Source organism: Metopolophium dirhodum, chromosome 9, assembly GCF_019925205.1.
Source record: "Metopolophium dirhodum isolate CAU chromosome 9, ASM1992520v1, whole genome shotgun sequence".
NCBI lineage: Eukaryota > Metazoa > Arthropoda > Insecta > Hemiptera > Aphididae > Metopolophium > Metopolophium dirhodum.
Genome location: NC_083568.1, coordinates 17204919 through 17226990, shown reverse-complemented (window position 1 = coordinate 17226990; position 22072 = coordinate 17204919). Strand labels below are relative to the sequence as shown.

At 29.2% G+C, this 22072-nt stretch overlaps 1 protein-coding gene across 3 annotated transcripts in view; it reads left to right on the top strand.

Moving 5' to 3' along the window:
• Positions 1-17073, top strand: part of LOC132952360 (uncharacterized) — a 183687-nt gene extending 166614 nt beyond the window's left edge. For all 3 annotated transcript variants that reach the window (XM_061024641.1, XM_061024642.1, XM_061024643.1), the window contains exons 6-8: positions 3745-3937; positions 11854-11978; positions 14287-17073. In XM_061024641.1, the coding sequence (XP_060880624.1) occupies positions 3745-3937; positions 11854-11966 (306 nt within the window). In that variant the 3' untranslated portion in view covers positions 11967-11978; positions 14287-17073. The remainder of the gene's footprint in view (positions 1-3744; positions 3938-11853; positions 11979-14286) is intronic.
• Positions 17074-22072: the final 4999 nt, after the last annotated feature.

The following is a 22072-nucleotide window of genomic DNA, read 5'->3' as shown; positions in this document are numbered from 1 at the left end:
GTTTCCATTATAGTTATTATATACATTGATTATAGACCAATATTATAGGAAATTACATAACTCACCTAACTTTAGAACGTTACAAAAGAACAAATTTAAGATATTTATTATGTAGGTTTTCAAACAAAAAAAATTATAAGTTGTTGACCTTTAAAAACAAAAATTAGTTTTACTTTTAAGAATATATATTTTTAAAGGTCATTTCATCAATAAAACAGAATACAAATAAAAAGTCAATCCAACTATTGAGGTTGGGCTACAAAACAATTGGATACCATACATTTTTATTATGAATAAAAAATAATAATTTTAGCTGATGGCTTTTAAACCGTAATAATATATTATTGGAAATATATAAACAACATGATAAGCTCTTAAATTTTTTTTAAATTCAAATTGACTTATTTTAGTTACTTTTTATACCCAATAAGGAAAAAATGATAATATACATTCAAAAAGAAATTGCTTTAGAAAAAACTAAAAACGTTATCTGTAAAATGATGGTAGGTGTCCCAATAATTTCTAATAGGGTACATACATTGGAGCTTTTAAAACGTGACATGAAACCCAAAATCATACTTTTCAGATGGAAACATGATGATCTCACAAGTTGCAGTTTAGATTGAAAAATACTTGAATTACAATAAATAATAACGAGCCGTATAATGATTATTAATAAACTTGTAAATCTTATATTTTTAAATTTTTTATTTAGTGAATAACTAGTATATGGATAATTTTTTTAGTGCCTTTGGAAACAGTAAAACATGTGAGATAGCAATAGCGGTAAATTATGTAGCGAGTAAGCGTGCACAGAATTTGGCATGATTCATTGAAATGATGCGTTCTCGCGGGCTTTTAGCTCCACATCTTCATATATTTAATGCCCGCAGGGTCACAAGACCATCAAAATAAACTACCTCAGGTACCCAGATTTCCACCAAATTCAGAATAAATAAGTTTTCATTCATAACCCAGCTGTAATTTTAACTCTAACGTATTGGAATATTATGCTATACATTCACTGTACCCTTTAAATGCATAAACACTTGAAAAAATAATTTACATTTTACACCAAGGTATACAAATATACGATGGCTATAAATGCCGTTCGAAAAAAAATTTCATACTATCTTTATAACATTAATTAAATTATTAAATTATATTTTTCTTTATAAGTTTTTAATTTAAATTTTTACAACATAATAATATTATAACGTGTATTCATAATATTATGTAGATACAATGACAGTTTCTTTTTTTTTTTGTGGAGAAAACGCAATACAAATTCACAAAATATTAAATAATACCGATCAAGTACACATGAATCAAGTATGATGTGAAAAAACATGTTATTTTTTCAGTTGTCAGTAGATTGTATAGAAAACTGTACGGGAAAAATAATAAAATAATAATATTAACAAAAAATACCTTATTTTTTTTGTGAAAAACAACATAATATAGTTTTTACAAATCAAAAGTTATTTTGTCGTGATGTTCAGTTATCATGGTTTTTGGTATATGAAAAAAAAAATATTAAACTGTAATAACATAATAATAACACACGCGCAAAGGTGAATAGTCAAAAGTTAACATATTATATTAAAACGATGATATTCACTAGCTAGAGGGCGAAAACCAATCGTTTCAACTGTCTGCAACAGCCGACCCAGTAGATTCAAAGTATTTTTGTTGACCCGGAGATGTCATAAATATAATTATAATAATAATATGTATCAATTGTCATGCCGAAATAGTTATTGATTTATAAAACTCATACAATCTGGTTTCTACCTAACCTAACCTAACCCATAACCATGTAGTCAAAATCAGTTAGGCTAAATCGAGCATACCTTCCAATTATTAGTCACCGCTTTTCTCTGGCTGGCTTATGGCCAGTAATGTCGTCTGCTCATTCGACACTTGTTGGTTAATTTACAGTCCCGTTTTATCAAAATACATTTTGCATACCTAACAAATTAAACATAATATTATTCTAACTTTAATTCATCAATATTTAGTAACATTTTACATGAGTAATAGTAGGCACATATAAGTTTAAAATAGTTTATAAGTATAATCACGTGTACCAACATTGTGAATAGATCTATCGATTTATTACATTTTACCGGCAGAGTTTATTTAAATAGAAAATTGTTGAAATGGGAATTTATATTATTTTTATTTAACACAATGCTGCTGACGTAATATTTAATATGAGTAACAAAATGATTTGCATTTATATATAACATATCATATTCCAGCTAAACTTGACATATGCGTAAACCATGTGGCGTTTATTATTTTATATGACGATAATGAGAAAGATTGAAATTATAAATAAAACAAAAATGAATGTTTTGTTAAGCCAGCAAATACTGATTTGAATTTATTTTCATACTTTAAAGTACGAACATTTATTTCGAATGCCTTTCGTGAATAGCAATTCATATATTTTCACTGCGCTGTGTCTAAACTCAAAAACTTTAATAAATATGACAAATCGTGATTTAAAAAATATGTATTACCAAAAAACGGCTAAATAAATAAAACTCATGTGGTAAGAAACTTTTAAAACTAAAAATCACAATGAAAATGGCAAGTTAAAATAAATCAATTCTATATTCTAAAATAGGCTGACAAAGAAATTTAAAACGATAGAAATTATATAGTAATAGGATGAATCCGCATTTATATTTAAATGTGTTTAATTTATAGAAATTGGTATAAAAATTATTGTATTCTTACATAAGACAATTTTTATCACCAATATAGGTATACGTTTAAGTGATAAGTGTAATTAATGCCACCAAAGTATTCAATTTTTTTTATGATTTTTATAACATTAAAAAATCAATATATATATTTTTTTGGCACCAGAATTTTAATTCGATAAATTTTAAAAATATTTATTTTAATACATACAATTTTTTACATTTGCACCATGTCTTAATAATTTATTAATTTATCTAAGCATATTTTAAGTATTTTTAATATTTCAAAAATTTTATATATTATAACCTTCACTCTACAGTGACTATATTATTGTACTAAGTGAGTTAAAAAGTTATACACTATTGACACTTGTCATTTTTTTGTTGCTTTTTCATGATCAAAATCATAAATATTTTATAATCTCTGTAATTTGTTAGACCTGACAATAAACTATTTTTGTACAGTGCAAAGCCATAAAATGGAACAGACTGCAAAAAAAAATATAATATTCCCTATTGGCTATTATTACAAAAATAAAATTTCGTCATTTCTCACAAAAAATTATGATTTTATTTATTCGATTTGATACAAATCACTATGACGCGTGAAATGGCACAAGTTAAGAAATTATTAATTTCAACGTGATAATGGTCACGAGTTATTTAGCATAATTAAGTTACGATAAATCAAAAATATCAACACTGAATTTAAATAATTTACTAAAGAATAAACTATGAATAAATTATAAATCACATAAACTAAAAAAAAACAAATTAACAAGAAGCAAAAAAAAAAATTGAACCAAACGTTTTCGTGTCTCTTGAAAATTAGTAACTGGAGCCTTTTCTCGCGAACACCGTCCATATTATAGGTAATAGCCAATAGGTATATAATAATACGAGTGTTCAATAAATAATATTATTTGCACCACGTAAAAAGTGCATTTCCTATTAATATAACATCGAAGTGAATTTTTTATTCTATACTCACTATGTTGATAATAAACCACCATTAACACATTTTTTTCAGCCACCGGATACGTACATGAAACCAATCGTTAAGACAGCGTTGGACTCAGCCTCAGCAATGAGGCTCACATTTCCGGTGTCGGATAAACTAGGCGCCGAGGTTCAACTAACGTGTCTATCCACCATACCTGGGTTCCTAAATCATAAAGCTGACTACCACGATTACGCCGATTATAGGTCGTCCTCGATCATAGGTAATTACTGGGTGAAAATATAAACATAGATAATACAGAAATGGCTGGTCTCCCCTGTACCTACAACACACGTAACGTGTAGTGTGTCCGAAGAGACATGTGGATACCACATTGGTTGCAGTGGTTATTGTATGATTATTACTAGTTGATAATATCGGTCTGTGTGATATCAGACTCTGTGATGATGGGCAATTATTGATAACAATAAAAAAAATTAATGTTTGCAATAATAATTTTAATAATAATAATAATATAGTCACGTCACGATAACTTTAAATTTTTTTTAGCTCGCCGGCTTAGTTTGGTAAATTAGTTAGACCTTACTCTTAATTGATATTTTTTCGTTTGATATTGATTGCTGATAATCATTATAATATTTCAATAACCACTGTTACCTCATGGTAACGCCAATACAGCATGCTCTCTATTCGGGCGCATATATCATTAATTATGGTAATGTCCATTCATTTCTTTATTATCTACGAATATGTAATAGTGTTTTCATTATTTATTACTAGAGAGAGAGAGAAAGAGCTGAGAGAGAAACACACACACGCGCACAAATAAACTCGCCTAGCACAGTCTGGCTTGTTGATAACCTAACCGTCGGTCTTATACGTTTATATTATGTGCATTAATAATATATTATTATGTTGTGTATAGTAAATTATATTCCATGTGTTTATATATGGTTGAGTGTGAATGGTGCGCAACTTCAACACCGAGTCCGCACACGAAACTCTACGGACATATTTTACGTAAACTTTGTACCGTCTCTTGCGACGTTAGACGACTTGATGATGGCAATCCGTACAATAAACCCGCGACGACGTTTAAGGGGACGCGTGCTCCCCATAGAAAACTTACTTGGGGGCTCAAACTAACCTCACCCCTACATCGCACACACACACACACACACACACACACACACACACACACACACTCGCAGATGACGACACTAAAGTTCCGCTGGCCTTGTTAAAGGTTTCGTAATGACTAACAACCGACTGATTACCAACATCACCGTTGAACGAGATTAATTACCGAACCGTAGTCCTCCGGTAATGCCTTCGATGTTCATGTTGCATCGTAACCGTTAAATATTACACCTCCACCGCTCACCGCCCAACGCCGACCGCAATTAGCCTGTTTTGTATGCGTACTTAGTGAATTTTAATAAATATCGCATAGTTGTTTGTCGGCTGCCGCAGCCCCAATAATTATTAAAAATATCATATCTGCGTAAAACCTCTGAATTCGATTACTTACGCGGTACGAATATTATGATTTATTAATATTACAGCCTCCCCGAAGTTTCAAATAAGTATATTCATAAAATAGGACGTAAATATCGATATATAGTGTTTTTGAAACAGTAAATAAGTTCAACATATTTTACTACAGCAGTATAATATAATCTCTACACCCTAAATCCAGTTAAAAAAAATAAACTTATAATATAGAATACCTATAAAATATATAAAGAACTATATAAAAGTAATATATTTATTATGCGTATAAAAAGTAAATAAAGGAGATTTATTTTCTTTTAACTTATTGAGAATTTTGGCTGTCGAGTTTCTAATGTATATTATGCTGCAGAAACAATGTTCTGTGAAAAAAATCCATTAACTGTATTAAATAAATACTGAAATCAATCGTTGAACGTTCCTCAAATACACTATTCCGTGTATTTTGTCTTATAATAGTTCCAATCATATTTTCAGCTGTTATTTTTCAGAGTACTTAAACTGGTACATTACAATGAACAGAAAAGATTTAACATTTGAAAAGAAGAAAATTAAATTAATCAAACTCATTTAGCATCACAAAATAAAAATGTAGAAAACAAATAATAATTAGCCAAATGACCAACTAAGGTAATATATAATTTAAATGATCATTATAAGTAATAAATAATAACATATTTCCGGTAGCCGATTTTTTAACAAACTGGAGCGTACTACTGAATATTTTAAAATAATGTTCAAATTGAGAAAACCTGAATTGTTATTAAATTATTTTTAGTATTACTTAGCAATAATAAGTTTCTATTTCTACACATAAAAAATATGACAAGAAATTCTACCCGTTTTGAACATTTGTATTTGTTTTTTAGCTACTTTTCGCACCTAAATAGTTTTATCGATCATTATCTTAGTATTAGGGTTTATAATTTATATACATATTATATTACCAAGTAGTAGGTACATAATAATATAAAAGTTGGTCATATTATTCAACATAAGAATTATTAATTATTAATTATTATTATTTTTAATTATGAACCGATATTTAATAACATTTATTATAATATATTTCCAATTTAAACGTTGCGTTCTCCGTGGCACCTCGATTTTATTGATTAATATACACTGTACTAATATAATTTTATTAATAAAATATTTAAGTACTTAAAAATATATTTGTAACACTATAATTACTCCTAATTGAATATTAAATTCCATTATAAATAATTATACTTGGTACGTTAAAAACTTAAGAACTATATAGTTGAATAGTTTTGATTTAAAAATAAACAATAATTAAAAATATTAATTAAGAACACATTATACCGTTTAACTTGCTATTAAAATTATGTAAATCGTATTTTTTGCTTATTTAAAATACTAAGAAAATAATAATAATAATCATTATTATTTTTATATAATATATAAAACACCTCTGTTTCGACTCTTTTGTTATTTATATTAACTAGAATATTATCTTTGTCTCTTTTATTTTTGTACCAAACACATTGTTTAGATCCCAACCCCAACCTGTGGACTGGGCTGTTATTATAAATAAATTATAATCAGAAAACCTTGGTCGAATAAGAGGGGAAGAGGTTAGGTACCTCGGTATTGTTTTGATTTTGGGTCGTTTAGTAGCGCAAGTTCATGCTCGGGAGTATGAAATGAATCATTTATTAATGTACCCAGCAGGTCATCAGAGTATAAGTGAAATACTGAATAACCCGTATAAACTCAAAAACTTACTGGGCTGCAAACGAAAATAAAATGTCGAAAAATATCTATTTGTCCTTACGTAACTATAATACAATGTGAAATCGGGCAAGCTTGATTTGTTCAGTTTTATTGTTTTCATTCTATTTCTGTTTTTTAAAACTAAATACAACATCCGTTTCATGGATTATATAGATCTCAGTTTACCAAAAAAATAATGATAATTGTCGTACGTTCTGATATTCGCTTACACGAATCAAAACCAAAATATCACACATCGTCGTTAAGCTGTCGTTGGGCTGGTAAGTGGTAGAGATAGTTTATTAGAAGAAATAGTAAATAATCAATTTGGAAGAAAATATGTAGAAAGATGACAATGATTCGGAATAGATTTAAATGTTGAAAACCATCGAGGGTGTACAAATAAAAATCTGGCAAGTAAAATTTTGTTTTGGCAAAAAAATATAGCACGACGATAGTAATTCCGTCACGGGTAGGTATATTGTTCAGTAAAAGGTGTCTTTTGTATACCGAAACAAAATATTATGTGGTTTTGTTCTGTGCACACGAAGAGTGGATAAAATATGTTGTGGGCCAGACATCTGTATGATAAATGCTGGGGGTGGCGAATAATGAAAAGGCGTGCCCTTAACATCATAGTAGTTAATTATTCGATATTTACGTAAGTGGTGTTCTATGTATTTTGTTAAACAATAATACATTTTAAAATATTAAATAGGACATTCACCCCCAGTATGCTCACTCCCATTATTTTCTTTGATAATCAGTATATTATTCAAACTTTGATTTTTAGAATTTTTAAGTTTAATGAAGGATCAAATTTTCAATTATTATTTGAAAAATACTAGTACAGGGCATTCCTTAAATTATAATATATTATAATATCTTTAGTATATGTACATTTTAAAAGTTGTAATAGATTCATTAAAATGATATAATATTATTATGGTTGGTGAATCGCCCTATGTATTGAAATTAGCCCTTAATTAGCATTCAGCACAAAAAACGTGTGTCAAAATTGCCTATACACCGCATTAACATTTAAAAACAATGACATTGACAACATATTATTATGACAATAAAGAAATTATGTTATATTGTTTTCAGACAATAGGGATTTATACAACATGATGTATCTGACGGGGAAAGGGGAGTTTTTAAAATACACACGTTATCTGCACAGTGACTGAAATATTATGATTTAAAATCAATTTCAAATCATTTATATTGTGAATGAGCAATACTATAATAAGTAGATTAATATTTTTGAAATGTTGTAGAAAATACAAAGAAAATAATATAATAATACTTACATTAAAATATGGCAACACATTTAAATGTATAACACCGTACAATTAATATAATACGTGTCGATTGAACGATGGATATTTTTGTACGTCATTTACGAAGATGTTTGCATACCATTACTGAATAAAAAAGTACTGATACTAAACTTGGATGGGACATAATAGCGGGTGTCTTTATATTTAAAAGCAATGATAAATCATTGCATTCGAGAAGTGATTCTGAGTGGAGCTTGGTATAACCAAAAATGGAGAACATTTGTCTAAAACAGGTGCTTGCTTATATTTCATCAATGTTTTTTTTTTACGAAAACTACTAGAAAATTCGAAAAATTACCTTTTAAAGTACCATCTGTGTTCAATATTCAATCTCGATAGAAACTGTATGAAACATTTTGAGCTTATTTTACTGTCCCAAATATAAATAAACATTTTCTAATAGAAAAAAAAACACTTTATTGAAATACCAATACGTTTTTCACTCCTCAGAATCTAATAAATAAATGTCGAATGGTCTAACAAGATTTATTTAAACCATGATATAACATTATATAGTCATGCCGGATGAAACAACAGGCAGCTGAAAACATAATTGGATTTATTTTAAAAGCATATGCAAAGTAATCGTTTTAAATCGTTTTTTTTTTCTTTAAATAATCAAGACTTCAAAGTAAAAACAAATTTTTTGATAATTAATTTAATTTATAAAGGATTTTTATTTCGTTAATAATTAATAATTGAAATAATTCAATGTAATTCAATTAATTAACTATAATTCTTTATTTCTACATTGTTATTAACAATAGTGCACCTTTATAGTATTTAATATGTTAAACTTTAAATGTTCTATAATATAGTCAAATCCTGTAGCTGCATGAAAAGGTAGCACATCATTGATTAATCTTGCATCAAATTCCATTATTTTGTATAGGTTGGTTGGTATTTTTTTTTCTTCATCGAATAAAAAAAAAGTTGTTTGTATATATTATAGTATGGTTTTCTGTTGATTAATGTTTATTCAACACCAAAGGATGTATAATGATAATTTCTGGAGCAGTTTTGATATTTTATAAATTGCTATTTATGTTTATTTTACTGGATCAAAGTTTGCAGGTTTGCGTGCCTATTATTATGTTTAAAAATCTGAACCACTATTTGTTTGGTAATAAAACGCCAAGGTGTAAATGCTTCCTGATTAATTTGTAATTATTCTTAATTGATCTGGCTAAAATCAATATAATAAGTAATTTGTCATAATATCTAATAAGATATAATATAGGCACAGATGTAGGATTATAATAATTATTGTTACTAAAATATTTCTTTTACAAAATTAATATTCCACACAAAAAATGTTTATATAGGGTAGATCTTCGATCTCTTCATACCGATGTGTCTAAATAAGATTATTAAGAGCCATAGAAAATCGTAACTTTTGGTCTTGTTAGAAATTAAATAGTGAACTGACCATCATAATTAACTATTTGATTATAGACGAATAATTGAAATATAGTTATGGAAATACCTAATAAGAAATATGAGGTACTTAAACATTTCTAAAATCTGATTTTGAATAATTACATGGTTGATGAATAAAAAGAGAGGTGAGTATGCTTGGTGAATCACCCTGAATATAAAATATGCTTCAAATTATCGTGTATGATTCAAAACTGTATTGGGAATTTAAAATGGTTTTATTTAATATCATTACCTATAGGTGTATATAATACAATATTATACTTATATTGTTCAGTTTTAACAATAAAGACGTGTTGTGTGAACAATCGCACGTTCGCAACAATAAAGATTTTCGCGAAATGCTTGAACAGAGTTAATGTACCGAAAGGATAGTAATATAAAGCCGAGGAATGAAACTCGAACGAAAGAAGTGTACGAAATTACTGCGAGATAATTCGTAAGTAAATTGTGACGTACCTACAATAACGATACTGAATAGGTACCTATATAATGTAAATATATGCATTGGTGAACGTAATGACGTAGGGTACTTGCGTGATGTCTGATTGACATAATATTATTATTATTATATAAACATGTTATAGTTTGAACCTAGACAAACGTAGTGCGTGGTGCACGTGTAATCGAAAATAATATTATGTATAATATAATATAAATATTAAATTAAACTTTTGTTATTTCGCCGCGGGAAATCTATAAGTATTATAGCATTTTACGTTTGACATATTTCGTTAATTATTTTTTCCGCAGTTCGTAAATGTCGCCTCACAGACACGTCCTGCAAATCGTTTAGTAGTTTTTTTCTCTATTACAGTATCAATAATATCCATAGGCGAAAACGCATCAAAATTTCAGGCAGGGTGAGGGGCAAACAAATTTAACATTATTGTGAGGCATCCCTTCACAACTCTAAAAATCAATTTGTTTTTTGGGGGTAGCTAATGAACTATCCGGTGGCTTATCCCCCCTCCCCCATTCCCACCTACGATAATATCGACAACTTGTATAAGGCGTACAAAGTACGGTGCACAATGGTATGGGACGGGTGTTTATTTTAATTCACTCACTATACGCGCAACTGTGGTTGATATTATATATGCGGTACAACGTTTATTACAGCAATTTGAACCGTTTAAAGTGTGACAAACGGGTGGAAAATTATACTACAATATAATATTATTGTTACAATAACATAGAATAACGAGCGGACGATATTATAATAATTCTCGAGTACACGTGTATGGAAATAAACCAAAGCCAAATAAATTCTACTAGAATTTAGCCGGTACATTAAACAAACGTTACGAATCGTAATCCTGTGCAAAGTGTGTATATTATGTATTGTTATTACGACCGTAATAATACGCATTCGTGTATACCGTGCATGTTATGTAATATAATAATTACTATGACCATAGATCCTCATTCCAACACGGGATCTGATAATCGTACGGAAATACACGATATCATGTTCACCGGCGGCATACATAATAATATATTCCTTTCGAGTCGTATAGGTATCGGAATCGACGAGTTTTTTACAGTCGACGGACTGTTTTTGCTGCCGACGCGCAGTCTATTTTCGTTTTCTTTTTACCAGCTGACGCCCACAGTCTGTATATAGTTGTAAGGAATAATAATGTTACGAAATCCATTTATGTTTACCTGGACTGTCCGCAGTACACTCAGTAGAGAGTATATACACTACATAATAATATATATATATATATAGTCACATATTAGTACTGTATATATCGCCATCAGAAAACACTGCACGGGGGTGGCGACGAAAACACACACATATATATATAAATATATATATATACGTTCTCCTATACAACATCCTACGCGGAAAATAATAATAATATAATAACGGTGAGGCTTATCCCGTCGTCGTCTTCGACTGCGAATAGTGCACGTGTGTGCATAGGATATATACGATTTGTCGCCATAGTAACCGCGCGGTCTATATACCTATATATTATTATATTATATAAATCTATACGTGGTGAATGGTGTGTGAATACCTGTATTGTATACGTATAATAATAATAATAATAATATGTACCTATGTAGTTTGTGTGTGTGTGTGTGTGTACACTCGCGTTTTCGGGCCGACACGTTACATTAATTGTTTTGTTTTCAGTGAGCGTGGCAGCCAAATCTGAGCCCGTGACTGCGGGATGCGGAAAAGAATTTATTAGTATCGTAGCCGTTGCAGCGACTGCCGCCGCCGCCGCCGTTGCGTTTCAGACGTAATTTACGAGACGGGTCTGTACATTTCTACTACTCAGCCACAACGTTTGTTGTCCTTTTATATATACGTATATATTTTTTTTTCCGCTCTTCCGGTCGACCTTGTCCGGCATTTCGCTCTCCGGGCGCGGCTAAGGGGAAGACGGAAAAAATAACCATAACTTCAGACCCTAAAGTCTAGGCGTCCGCCATCTCGTTCGGTTCTATAATAGTCGTCCTATGTACACCGACGCCGACGTCGTCTGTAATACGCTCCACCTGCTCCACCTATATGCTACAACCCGTCAAGAACATCCTCTGCAGGGCACTGAACCGTCACCTCGTCCATCGTCTCCTTTTTATTATTATTGTTATTATTACTACAAACTCCCGCTTGCACGTCAGCGCGGATAAGTCCGTGTGGAGCACAGTTTAAGTACCGCGAAAACAATAATAATAATATACCGTTTCCGATATAATATTATTTGGAACATGTTTACTGCAGCTGTGTAGGCAAACGACGACGCAGCGCCCCGACAAACCTGCATCTTTCTCGTAATACGATATCACAATCGTGACGATATTTATTTCATGAATTCAACAGCAATGATAAATTCGGCGCGTTTTTTTTTTAACAATAGCAAACAAAACATCGGTGAAATAACCATTAGAACGAACGGTAATGTAATGAATTCAAAACTTGTGTATCTCCGTAACTCGGACGAACTGCAGCAGCTAAAACCGCGATAAATTATCCGCGTGAATACTGCAAACTAGAGTGTGATAGGTATACATAGGCGTATAACTACCTCTCTATAAATATTGTACGTCGTATCACAAAAAAAAAATAAAAACAGACAAAAAATAACGCATTATTATCGCCCGGAAACCGCGGCAACGGCGACCGTAGTATACCGGGGTCGTACGAGTATTTTTTGCACCATATAACTTCCGCCGGACCGAGCCGTTATGATATCCGCACTTTTGTCGTTAGCATAATAACGCGTGTAAAAATAACCACCAGGTCTAAATTATATTATTAAATATATTTTACAATAATATATTATGTACTGTGTATCATGTATAGATTTGCACGTCGCGATACAATGTTAGGTAACAAGTATAATATTATAATTCATTAGTGGCGAGGGGCGACCTTCCATCGTGTCTATATTTTTAAGTACCTACCTGTCCTACCTATATAATATATTGTATTAAAATTTAAAAGTTCAAGCCAAAACTTTTAAATCCTTAATATTCTTTTAGTTCTAACCTATACGTTATCTGAGTTGATGATCGATAGCGCACCAAAACAAACCGAAAACACAAATAATAATTTTTACAGTTTATTATTTTAACTTGGCGGTTCCCCCTTCCCATCCATCTCGCCGATCCGAAATCCTGGATACGTCACGGCAGCGTATAATATTATTGCACTATGTGCCCGCGGTTGCGATCGAACCAGCTGTCAACTGAGATCGTCTATAAAAAAAAATAAATGCGCGCAAATTACTAACGTTCGTGAGCAGAATATTCGTGTTTGCGGCGTCCGTGAAACGTTACGATTAATCTGCATAATATGCGCCTAACGTGTGAATATGCCATTATATGTGTGCCAAAAAAAGGCCTCACAGGCTTTTGATCGAATCTAAACGACGAAAAGGTGGCGGCGCTCTCGAGGACGCAAAGGAGCGTGTACTAAATTAAATGGAGCGCATGCAGCCGCAGTCCACTCCAGCCTCGAATTTTTTTTTATTTTGCCGGGGAGGGTGCAGTTGACGGGGGGTTGCTTTAATTTATAATTGAATGCAAACATTTTTGCGTACGACGACCCGTGGTGAATTATTGATACCCGGTAACAGCCGAGACGGTGTGGAGTGCGTATACGTTCGAAAAGGGTTCATTTTTGTTGACCTGCGAGATAAACCGATGACGATAACTTTGCGTAGTAGGTACACGAGCCTCACGATCGCTCTCCACAACGTTATTATTGTTATATTATTATTGTTTTTGTTGTTGTTGGTGTTATGAGAGGTCGGCCGCCTTAATTAAAACACGAAAAAGAGAGCGAGAGGAAATTAGGTACCCACCTACCTTCCTCCTACAACCATCGTTATACCAAAATGCGACTATCGCGATTTTAATTAATAGTAATTAAAATACATATATTATAATATAGATGTTTGCGAATTCGGATTTGAAAACGATTTATAACAAGCAACGTGAATTAATATAATATGTTATTTTATAATAATATGATGCCGTTTATTAGAACATACATAATACACGGTCGCTCGAAATTCTGCCGCTCATAATAATTATTATTGTATATTATGTGTTTCAGATTCTCAAACAACGTTTCGACGGTGTGCGTGTGCGCGCGATTGTGTTTAATGTACACAATTCAATGTATAAATAGTTAGTATATACATTACTATAGTCATATATACATTCATATAAATATTAAATTGTTTACTTAATGAAAAATTATTCATGCGAACCTTTTGAATCGTATTCGGGAAGATTATTTAACTGTTTAAACGCGTATTATCGTTGTGGTGACCCGCTGTGGACGCGAACTGTAACAGTAAGTTCTGTAATATTGTATAGGAAATGCCATAATAAATTTGAGTATCGGTGTATACAATATACCACTTGAATTTTTTTAATTGAAGTGTTTCAAAATTGAAAGTTTCACTCTTCTAGATTAATTTCAATGAAATTATGAACATTTTTTTTTCTTTTAAACGTATTTGGTCATAGATAATTATTATAAACGATTGTTTATTACACACAGAAAATATCGATAACGACTTACGTACCAACATGTTTACGAATTACTACGTTAGTGGTTATAAATTAGGTATGAATGATGTATTGGTATTATAATAGGTAATAGGTATTATCGATTATTCATCATTTTATCGCTTACCAATTGGGTCCCCGTTGGCTATTATTTATTTTATTTATTATTTATTGTAATTCGGTACAATAAACCAACTTTCAAAAATCTTCTCTTACTGAAAATGTAAGACTATAAACTTTTAAATACAATACACATTTTTTTTTAAACATATATTTTTTTTTTAACATTAATGAAATATTTTATGAAATTTCAAAACTCTAAATATAGTGTATACAGATGACTTTGGGTCGATTACATACACTTCCTGGTCAGTGTTACGTAACGTTTGAAGGTGATTTTTTTTTCAATTTGTTTTCAAATTTATGTTACTGTCAATAATATTTGAATGGTAATACATATTATTACATGATATTATTGATAATCAAAGCGTTTTTAAACCAGCTGAAATCTTCCATCTGCAGTGTGTCACCATTACGTGTATAATGTATAATATAGATAGTTGTAATAATATGTTAACATTTTTTTTAACCATAATATTTTGTAAATAAAAAAAATTAACTATATAGTCATAAATTTAAAATTCCTAATGAATAATATTATTATAAACTTATCGAAATCAGCGCTTCTGAAATAATTGTCTCCGTGTCAATTAAAATCGTGTATTTTCGAAATAAATTAATAAACGATAATATGTCATACGAGTAAAATATAAAGAAAACTGCAGCTCGTGTCTAAGCACGAAGTGACCGTTAAATTACAGTTGAAATACATAATCTAATTTGACCGGAGGTCGTCCTTGTTAGGTACTTACTGCATCGTTCCGAAAAAAAAGCATTTATTTCGCGTTAAATAATAATTTACCAGATAAATCTTCCGAAACGACAAAATATTATAACAATTTTCGATGTATTATTTTTGAAAATCACAACTGAATATTTCGTTTCTGTTATTTATTACTATTTGATACACGTTCACAATCAAAATGACAATACTGTAATATTGAATGAAACCTTATTGCGTAAATTTCTAATAAAAAAATGCATAAAATCAATCGGTTTTACAAACTATATGACACTAAATAATACTACCGTTTAACTTTCTTTATTTTCTAGGTAATTTATTTTATTATTATTATTTATTATTAAAATAAGATAATGCTGTCAATTATAATATACGCATACAAATCGCCTTTTTCGAACGGTTACTGCGAAATTTACCCTTTTTATGTTATACCTCGACCTATGGTAATATATTATTTTAATTATTATCATTATGCTATATATTATTGTGCTATATAATATGTATTTAGATAAATATTATTATTGTTTTCTACTTATACTGTAAAAAGTTTTATTATATAATATTATTATTTATTACATCTCTAAAATGTACATAGCTATAAATAGTAGGTATAATGTTATTGTTAGTAAAAAAAAAATGTATTTAAAAAATGTTTAAGATATTGTTACTCCGAATGATTCTATTTTATTTCTTATAACTGTAGCAGTTGTTTTAACCGAAAAATCACGCTGGATTTTCGCCATTATATTCAAATGTATAAAACGATATTATACGATGTACTAACCATATAATATTAATAATTATTATTAAACTCTTTGATTAATTAAATAAATTCTTTCAAACGATTGGGAGTGAACCGTAATCGTTTTCACGGATAAATTCGTTATTGTTTTAAGCATTCAAAGATTGAGATTGTTTTTTTTTTTCACAAAGATGGAGAAACATCTTGGGTACGAATTTGATCGTTTTTATTTCATGATATGAATATTATATTATATTACCTATTATACTTGTTTTAAATATTTATAATCAAAAAAGTTGCATTTCGTCACATAAAACAATTTCGATTTTTATATGATACTTTAATTTGATTTCGTCGCTTGAAAAATAATAACAATGACTGTTATACTACGTAGATTGTAAGAATAATCTTATCAAGTCATAATATTATAATGTTATAATATTATTATTAATATAAATGTTACGAGCGTATGTAACGGTTAAATGTACTTAAAAAATAATTAATTATTGTATCCATAATAATAAACCGCCACGCGATATTAGTTGAAAAACTGTGATCGTGAGCGTAATCCAAACGGAAAGTGCTAAAAAATTGTTTTCTGCGTATCGTAATGTCATCATACCATGGTGCATTATAATTTGTGATGTTACCTACGTATATTGTGTACACATCAATTGTATTAACGTATTGTATGTTTATTAAAAACACATTTTAAATTAAAATATTTTATTTTTTTTTTAACAATGCCTCACAAAAATGATTTTACACGTCAATAACTGACAATACAATAGATAGGCACAATCGTTTAAATATTTATAATTATGAACAAAAACGTCTTCAAAGCTTGTCCATCCTACTATTTTTTGGCTATTTAGTCTTTTGGTATTAATCATAATTATTATTATATTTTTTTCTATGTGTATTACCATTGAGTGCTTGAATATATATTGTACAATATAAACATTTGAAATTTAATTTTTTTGAGTGTGTGTGTTCGTATATTATAACAAATCTGTGGCTCACAATAAAAAAATAGTACATTTTACGTTACCTGAAAAGGTGGAGATATTGACTGTAGAGCATAATATAATATATTCTTTCTGGACAATTTCGTGTTTTAATCATTCAAAAATGCATTATGAATAGATTTTTCTTAATTAGATTCCGTTTGAACGATTGGATCAACATCACGAGATTTTTGTTTGGCTTTTGATTGTGATGATAAAGAGGGTGGATAAGGTTTTTATAAGATTTTTTGTTAACATTATATTGTTAATATTACTACAAAAATAATACTCAACAAATCGTATATTGATGCCGTGGCATTCTATTCGTACCAACTTCACAATAACGAAGGTATAGTCAATCATTATTGCGCTGATTTAACTTTCGAACGTAACTCTATTGTTTCTACTCAAAATGGTCAAACAATTGTCTATAATAATATTATAATGATTATGGAGGAAACATCCAATCGTAAGTGATCGATCACTGCAGTGGTCTAAAACTAGACGATGGTCGCGACCATTACATCATCAACTATGATGATTGATGAAGTATCAATGACGACACAATTGTAAAAAAGTAAATATATAAAATAGATACATCCAAAAAGCTGTTATGGCAATTAATACCTATTAACATATTAATACTACCAGGTGTTCTGCGAGACAGTGTACCTTACTAGGGGTCCGGGCGAATTTAGACAAATTGTTGTCAATTGGTAGACTTAGGGCAGCGGTTCCCAACCTGGGGGTAATTACTCCCTAAGGGGTAAAAACGCGAGTTTTTAAGGGGTAAAAGTAAAACTATTTATTTTTATTTTAAGTACTCATGTTAAGTTTACTCATGTAAATGATCATTATTTTTTTGGGGTTTGATGGGTATTTGTTAATATCTAACCTGACTTATGGGTAATAGTCTCAAAAAGGTTGGGAACCACTGACTTAGCGGTTATAACAAACTTAAACATAATGCGCATTCAGCGTATTAGAATCCTGTGTCACGGTGGGTTTGCAAAAGTCCAACTCTAAGCCGGAATTAGACGAACGAAACCTGTGCCGTTTCGCAATTGAAAAACCAGAATGCTCTGAAAATTGTTTCTATATTATGTTCAGTAGCGTGTGGAAGACTGACAAAGGTAATATATTAACCTAACGATTTTATTTTATTCCGATAGTATTAACCATAAAGACCATACATTTTTACCAACCGATCAACAACAGGACTAACCATATAAATATTATGGTATATATGATATTATACAGGATGATTCACCAAGCATGCTCACCCATATATTTTCCTTTAAGAATGAGTTAATTAAAATCCTGATTTTTTAAATTTATAAATATACTTAAAGATCACATATTTTTATGAGAAATGTTTCTACTAGATCAATAGTGTCAAGTGGTGATACATACTTCTGTTTTTCAAACGAGAACCCTACTTATTTTGTAAATTAATTAGTAGATAATTTTTTTAAAATATTGATGAACCTAGTTAAAAATATGATGGAGTAGTTTTTCAGTTATTATATTGTTTATAATAAGAATAATATTATCCTTAAAAATTATTTTACAAAAATATAAAATATATATGTGATTTTGTATCCAATATTAATTATTATACTTGGGCTAGTTTTACAAATTAAAATAATTGTTTACAGATAAATATAATATTAGTACAATTTTCATATCACCATATCTTCTATGCCCCTTTATTATGGGCCTAATGGCTATAAATCTTAGTACACAAAACAAACAGTTAAATAACTAAAAAACTACTCATTCGAATTTTGATGCAATAATTTTCAGGAAAATTATCCACTATATAATTTACAGTATAAAGTTTTCAATTGAAAAAAAAGAGTTTGTAGGTAAATCAACATGACACTCCTTAGGAGGTACAAAAAAATCTCAATTTATTGAAAATAGTCTTTAAGAAAATTTAAAGATTCAAAAAATCAGATTGTGAATACCTGCATTATTGGAGAAAATTTAAGGGGGTTAGTATGTTTGATGAATTCTCCTGTATATTACGTGTATAAAATATGTAATTATGTAATTATATTATTACATTAAGTTTGTAATTTTAACTATATCCAAGCAATATTTCAAAACATTTGAGTTTTTGACGAAAATGTTTTTGATAATGAGGTAAAGTATTTTAGTACATACACATTTTCCTATGAAAAACTTTAATTCACACAACATGAAATTTTCCAGTGACAAATCCATTTTAGGTTATACCTTTGTGCCATTCCGTGTTAATCCCTTGAGTTATAGTTGACAAATTACTAAGTACTTGAATGAATAAGCTATGGTTTGATAAACTTTTAATTGATACAGCGAATACATACAAAATGTTATTTTTAATTGTTTCATAACGCACATTAAGTTGTGAAAACTCAAAATGTATATATTATTAACAGTTTTAGGTGTTTCAAGTTGTTATATTTAAATTTTTATCTACGTTTTTTTTTAAAAAAAATATCAGTTAACTATTTATACCTACTGCGATATACAATTTGATGTTTATTTATTTATGTAAGGATGGCTAAATTAGTCACTTTAAAATTTTAATGAAAGTCTGGAAAAGTTTAAAAGTTTCCCGAACATTCTGATTGGAATTGGATTTATTCATATTTATAATGCTATTCAAATCATTTTAGTATAAACAGTCATATTAAAATTAAAATTTTAAATTACAAAAACTTGACAAGGTTTTTTTATAAAAATATATTAAAAGTCTGTTGCATATAAATTATAAGTAACAATGATAACTAATTTGTAAACAATTTTATTTTTACAAGTTGAAATTGTGATACGTCTTAAAAAATGTTACATAAAAAATATGAAAAATAGAAAACATAAATCGTTTGCATAATTTTGTGTTATAATTAATGTAGTATTGTAATTTATCAAGCTTTAAAACTAAAAAAAAAATAAATTCAAATTTAATGAAATAATAATGAGATAATTGTAAATCGATTTAAAAACTATAAATAGTTACCATATAAAGTTGTTTCTCTATTATAATATGCCTAACTAACAATGTGTTTGTATTTTTTTTAACATTCTAGTTGTTTTCAATAAATTAATACATTTTACTGAACATTAATTTTATTGAAAACTTCAAATTTGTAACAATTCAAGAAATTTTTGTTCTCTCAATTATTGTCAGATGATCAAGTTTAACCGAAAAAATACTTTTTATAGAATAATAATATTATTGCAGTATAATATTATACATAACAATATTATAACGTACGTATATAATATGCATTATGCATTTACACATTATATGATATCGTGTATCAAATGAAAATAAAAAAATGATATAAAAAAAAGTATAATCATAATGCCTCGCACTGACAATGAAAGTTATGTACGTCACACCAGGTTACTGGTAAAACTTATATACGCGACAACTCGCAGTCTGTATAATATTATATCGGAAGAAGCGATTAAACATGCGAACGAATAATACTGTGTTGTGCACCTACATTGAAATTATTACGATACGTGTAAAAAAAACATTACTCCGTTTCTTGACGCCCCCCACACTTAGGAAAATCGTTAATACCTTGAACATGATGTGGACATGGTGTAAAAAATAAAAAGTAACTGTACGCAAACAAAATCGTTTGACGTGAAAACTTATTGGAAAAAAAATCCCAACAGTATTCTTATTACAAAAATGTGAAACATATTTTTTATTAGAAATATGCGACGAATATTTTTACACTATTATATTATTATAATAATATTGTAGACCTGAACTTCGACAATTATAATTAACTATCAAGTATATAATATTATTACAATCATTGTTATCTGTAACACGCCAGAGAAAAAAAATTATCTTTTGTTCCATAGTATTAAAAAAGGAATATTTCATTTTTACCAGCACTAAGTTTAGATAACAAGTCAGGAAAACTTTACAATGATAATAATAATAATAATAATAATAATAATAATAATAAATTTCAATTTAAAACCGCTTTTTGCTATCGACGCGATTTCCATAACAATTGACTACGTTAATACTTAGCAACACGTCAAATATTTTAAGTTCTGCTAGAACGCTAGAAATGATAAATATTTGCAAATTATTATTTGTTTCAGTCAATCCTAGGTTGACCTGATGTGTTTGATGAAAAAATAAGACATTTCTACAAATTATTGTCTAGTGATTCACACATAATTATTTGTCATCCCAAGCCACTATACTATAACTGTTTAATTATTTTAGAGATATTCCAAAAAATCAAAATTATCTATAATATAAAAATGAATCGCTGAATGTGTTGCTAAGCGCAAATCTCGAGAGCAGCTGAACCGATTTCACTAATTATTTTTTTAAGATGTTCGTAATTGCCAGGAGAAAGTTTTTGCGAAAGAAAATTTTAGGAAAGTCCACCGGAAAAGTAGGAAATCTGGATGTAAAAAATACAACAGTGGCGTAACAGTGTATTAAATATTGGTTGCTATTGGTTAATCGGGCATATTTGTTGATTTATATTATTATTTTTTATAAATATATATATATGAATGTTTGTGTGTATATTAGACCTCTGGGTAGAAGAAAGGATAATTCAAAAAGGGTTTATTTGTTTTTTTTTTATTCATCAAATTTTAGTACGGTTGGGTTAGGATTTTGTTTTAATTGATTATATCAACCCGCCGTAGGTGGAATTAAGTAAAAACGATAAACTTAGTA